This window comes from Arachis hypogaea, chromosome 3 (assembly GCF_003086295.3).
Source record: "Arachis hypogaea cultivar Tifrunner chromosome 3, arahy.Tifrunner.gnm2.J5K5, whole genome shotgun sequence".
In the NCBI taxonomy this organism is placed as follows: Eukaryota; Viridiplantae; Streptophyta; class Magnoliopsida; order Fabales; family Fabaceae; genus Arachis; species Arachis hypogaea.
Window position 1 is genome coordinate 128,752,403 of NC_092038.1, and position 5,621 is coordinate 128,758,023.

At 30.8% G+C, this 5,621-nt stretch overlaps 1 protein-coding gene across 1 annotated transcript; it reads left to right on the plus strand.

Annotated features, from left to right (window-relative positions):
• Positions 1 to 2,893: 2,893 nt before the first annotated feature.
• LOC112791520 (2-hydroxyisoflavanone synthase) lies at positions 2,894 to 4,872 on the plus strand. Its single transcript, XM_025834380.3, has 2 exons — positions 2,894 to 3,899; positions 3,973 to 4,872. The coding sequence occupies exons 1-2, from the start codon at positions 3,000 to 3,002 to the stop codon at positions 4,645 to 4,647; spliced, it is 1,575 nt and encodes a 524-aa protein (XP_025690165.1). The 5' UTR covers positions 2,894 to 2,999; the 3' UTR covers positions 4,648 to 4,872.
• The last annotated feature ends 749 nt before the right edge of the window (positions 4,873 to 5,621 follow it).

The following is a 5,621-nucleotide window of genomic DNA, read 5'->3' on the forward strand; positions in this document are numbered from 1 at the left end:
GGTAAGTACAAAAAGCTTTGCAAGCCTATTTTATAATTTTATGCAATATATTATACAGGGCAGAGCCACTCATATGTAAACGGACAGTGGCCCCTTAAATTTTAAACTTTTTTTTATAAATTATGTGTAAATTTTAATTCAGTTCTCTTTAAAAATTTAATTTTAGTCTCTTTATATTAAAAAAAATAAAATTTTAATCCCTTCCTAAATTTTATCCTAGTTTCACCCTAATATTATAACAATTGAATTTCAATATTTTTAAGAAATATGGACAGAATATTTAGATTTATCAAAATATTTCTTTTTCAAGTATTACAAAATATTAAAAATTTTACATTAAATTTTTTTAAATCATTTATATTAATATTGTGGTTAATCGAAACTTACATATTTAACTTCATAAATAGACTTAGTTTGATTCTATTTGCATTGCATGCAAATTTTAACAAAGTGTTGTCTTCATAAATATTTGTACAAATATTTTTAATTGAATCAATATCTTGTATAATAAAAAATAGAAATAGAATTTTGTAAAAGAAAAAAAAAGTGAAGTAAAAAATTTAAAATATATATAAAAAGACAAGATAAAATAAAAATATATATTTTTTAAAAAGCATATTTAAAAATATTTATTTTTAATTTTTTGTATTTATATTTTTATAATTTTCACGACTTTTTTTTTTAAAAAAAGAAAGAGTTGGCCTGGCCTGCTCCGTACCATTTCGCCAAAATTTGCAAATTTAGTGCATAGAAGCTCGGTGTGAATTTCATGTATGTTGGCATTTTTGTCTTTTTTATCTAAAACATAGAGACGGTTTAACAAGTCAAGAAATTCCTGAATCCGATTTTCGTTTACGATATTTTTTTATCTTTTGAAAGAAAAATTGTTGGGTCTAATTACGTGTTTTTAATTTTTTTTATTTTTAAAAATAAATAATCAGTTAGTCCGATTTGATTAAATTCAAAGTTCGATGCATCCTATTTGTTTCAACTTCAAAAATGGTTGCATCTAATTTGTTTCTCTCTTCCAATTACCAATACGAAATAAAATACTATACCTTCTTATCTTTATGTGTATGTATTACATTTAAGTTTGGCCAATATAAAAAGTTCTCTTTTATGATGCTTAAATTTTAAACACAAAATTTAAAAATAAAAAATAGACTCTATCTTTTTTTATCTTTATTTTTAAATAATTTAAACAAAAATTCAGACACTAATTCTTCATATAAGAATTACTTTGCGGATATGAGTTTGGATTTTTTTTTTTTTAAAGGTTTAGCAAGCTCAGGAATTCAAGCTAGCACCTCTTTTGGTGGTGAACATGGTGAGTTTAGCTCTTTCACCGCTCCTACTCACCTGAAAAGACAACTTCATTTAAGTCATGGCCTTCTTAGTATATACTAGAGCATGTATCAATAATATAAAAATTTAAGAAAAAAATTAATTATTTTTTATTTAAAATAATCAAGTTTTTTATATTAAATTTTAAATTATTATCCTAAATTCTAAAATCTCTTCAAAATGAAAATTGAAAAAGCAATTTTATAATAAAAAAAATACTATGACCAAAGTCTAAGCACGAGGTGTTGGACTAGAATAGTAGTCATCTTTTCATCTTAGGGTTATGTTGGGAACGGATTTTGCAAGGCCAACCTTTGAGTATTGACTAATGAGTAATGAGAAAAGACAAACTATCAAACTTAACACATAATACTAATGAATAATAAATAATAAACTACAATTATTATTATTATTATTAAGTAAATAATTAAATTTATTTTTTAAATATTTTTTATTATTTATTTAATTTTTTAATTTTTAATTTTTAAATTAATTATATTCATCTTTTTGATATTTTCTTTATTTATATCGTCAAAATTTATTGATATTATATGTTAAGTCACGCTATAGCATATACTTACAATTTTAACTAATTCTTAATATAATAAATTTATAAAATTACATCAAATTAAATTTAAAGAAGAAAATTATGAGACATTGAGATTTTTCAATTTAAAATTAATTTAATTTAATTTTTATATTATTTAATATATTATATTAATAAATTCTAATTTTGTTAATAATAAAAGTGAAAAAAATGACATAATAACTTTAAATTTTTTAAGGATAAATTTAATTAAAAATATTTTTTAAAATACTTAGAGATAGATGATTTTAAGATATTAATTTAAATATTTAGGATGTGTTTGGTTTATCGTTTTGAAGTATCAAACAATTATTTAATTTTCATGAAGCTTTATTTTTTTGTTTGGCTATTTTCTTTTTCTAAACACGAACTTGATTCTGCCTTTTCTCTCACATTTATCAAAAGCTACCAATTTTAGTTTGTACATTTATTTTTTTGAGTTATACTAAAATTTATTTTCTATGTATCAATTGTATCTTTTGTTATTTATATGATAAATTTTATTATTTTTTTAAATACTCTCTCATGCATATTATTATTTTTTATAAAATTTTTATTATTTTTTGTTTATATGAATTTTTTTGCTGTTTGTTATTTTTTTATATGGAACAATTTTTTTGCTTTGTATTGTGATTTTCTTAATCCTATTAGAGTACTAAAGAGTACTGATAGTACTAAAAAAATATTAAAATTTATTTAAAATATTTAAAATAAAATTATAAGATAATATAAAATAATTATTTAAATTTATATCATTTTTTACAATTTTTTATTTAAAATAATTTTAAATAATATAATTTAAACAATATTTAATTTACTATAATCCATTTTAAATAAAAGTTATCAAACATAAATCACATCCATACCAACTTATTTTTTATCAAAATCAATTTTATAAAATTAATTTTATACAAACATCAGTTTATAATTATTAATCTAAGGACACACTCAATCATTTCATTCACCAGCATGACCTAGTTATATGCTTATAAAAGGAAAGCAAATCCTCCTCTAATTTACCCTCAAACTCACCCAACTTCTTACGTGTAACAGAGAAAAAAGAGCAACCATGTTATTTCAACTTGCAATTACTTTTTTAGTGATAACACTTTTTATGTACTTTCGTCCTACTCCAACAGCAAAATCCAAAGCCCTCCGCCACCTCCCAAACCCTCCGAGCCCGAAGCCCCGCCTCCCCTTAGTGGGTCACCTCCATCTCTTGGACCCTCTTATTCACCATTCTCTCATTCGTCTCTCCAAGCGCTATGGTCCCATTTTCTCACTCTATTTTGGCTCTATGCCCACCGTAGTCGCCTCTTCTCCTGAACTCTTCAAACTCTTTCTCCAAACGCACGAGGCCACCTCCTTCAACACCAGGTTCCAAACCTCTGCCATCCGCCGTCTAACCTACGACAACTCCGTCGCCATGGTACCTTTCGGTCCTTACTGGAAGTTCATAAGAAAACTCATCATGAACGACCTCCTCAACGCCACCACAGTTGCCAAACTCAGACCTCTCAGGAGCCAAGAGATCAAGAAAGTTCTCAAGGTTCTTGCACAGAACGCGGAGGCTCAAACACCCGTCGACGTCACCGAGGAGCTTCTGAAATGGACCAACAGCACCATCTCCAAGATGATGCTTGGGGAGGCAGAGGAGATCAGACACATTGCCCGGGAACTTCTCAAGATTTTCGGCGAGTACAGCCTCTCTGACTTCATCTGGCCCTTAAAAAAACTCAAAGTTGGCCAGTACGAAAAGAGGATCGACAACATCTTAGGCATGTATGACCCCGTCGTTGAGAGAGTCATCAAGAAACGTCAGGAGATCAGAAGGAGGAGGAAGGAGAGGAATGGCGAGCTCGAGGAAGGCGAACAGAGCGTGGTATTCCTCGACACCTTGCTTGATTTCGCAGAGGATGAAACCATGGAGATCAAGATCACCAAGGAACAAATCAAGGCTCTCGTGGTCGTAAGTATCATGCATGCTCCTTTAATTTCAATGAACAATAATGTTATTGACTTTAATTAATTTGTGTGTGCAGGATTTCTTCTCTGCAGGAACAGATTCGACCGCAGTTGCAACAGACTGGGCGTTGGCAGAGCTGATAAACAACCCAAGGGTTCTTGCAAAGGCCCGTGAAGAAGTGTACAACGTGGTTGGAAAAGACAGGCTTGTAGAAGAAACAGACATACAGAACCTTCCATACATCAGAGCCATCGTAAAAGAGACGTTTCGCATGCACCCACCACTCCCCGTCGTGAAGAGGAAGTGCGTGGCAGAGTGCGAGGTGGACGGTTACGTCATCCCAGAAGGAGCTCTCATACTCTTCAACGTCTGGGCCGTGCAAAGAGACCCTAAGTACTGGGAAAGCCCGCTGGAGTTCAAGCCCGAGAGGTTCTTGGAGAACCCCGCAGAAGCAGGGGAGGCCGGGGCCATTGACCTCAGGGGCCAACACTTCACGCTTTTGCCGTTTGGATCAGGGAGGAGAATGTGCCCGGGTGTCAACTTGGCCACTGCTGGAATGGCATCGCTGCTTGCTTCGCTCATTCAGAACTTCGACTTGCAGGTTGTGGGTCCTACCGGAAAGCCCCTCAAGGGTAAGGATAACAGGGCCAGCATGGAGGAGAGGCCCGGGCTTACTGTCCCAAGGGCCCACAACCTTGTGTGTGTTCCTGTTGCTAAGTCCACTGCAACAACAAAGCTCCTTTCCTCGTAAAAACTCAGCATTATGCTTTAATCATATAAAATAGTTTCAATAAGTGTGTCTATTGCTCGAGCACGACATTGATGACTATCAATGAAGTTCCACGGCATGGCTTCCATTCACTACTTCACATGTGCTGTAATTTTTTTTTTTTTTGCCACTTATTTCAAAAGAAAATCGTCATTTAATTTAAAATACTTAATGTAATATAATGTAATGCCTTATACGTTTGTCTCTTCTCCTTTGTTTTCATTTGTCAGTCACCACACATACAAACTTCTATATTTAGAAAAGTTGCCTTGCCGAAGTGGAGAAGTTAATAATAATAGAATTGTAAGCATACAATGTTTTTTAATTTTCGTTTCTGATTGTTGATGCCAATTTGAGGCATTTAGCAGTCGAAAACTATCTGGCGGCCTTTTATCCCTATAGATGCTGCAGGCTATACATACAGCTCTATCAATGTTTTTAGTGTGTGTATGACATTTATGAAACTACAGGTTCAATTTTTTAATCTCAATGTAATTTCGCTGGGACTATGAAATATAAAATTCAATTATTTTCTTGTGCTGGAGTACACTAGTACTCACTTAAGGACAAAAAGGGACAATCAACCTACTCAACCAACTTTAATTTCACCAATAATAATAATAATTGCTTAGAAAATATAACTCCTCTCAAAGGATTGTTTATAAAATTTGTATAAATGCCATATAAAGTAAATAATAATGCTAAGGGAAGTGGAAAGTAAAATTTTCTTATTAAAATGTAAAGATTGTACATATTAGAAGTAATAAAGTATAAGCAAACTAGACTTAGATGATTCAGTAGAAGTTTAAAGAGATCATATAAAACTAACACTAATGAATTAAAACAATATATAGAACAAAAATTAAAAAAAAAACTCACAATACTCATTCACTTTGTTGGTGTAACTTGGCGATTGAAATATTAAGAAACTTATAATTATTAAATTTTTCTACCTT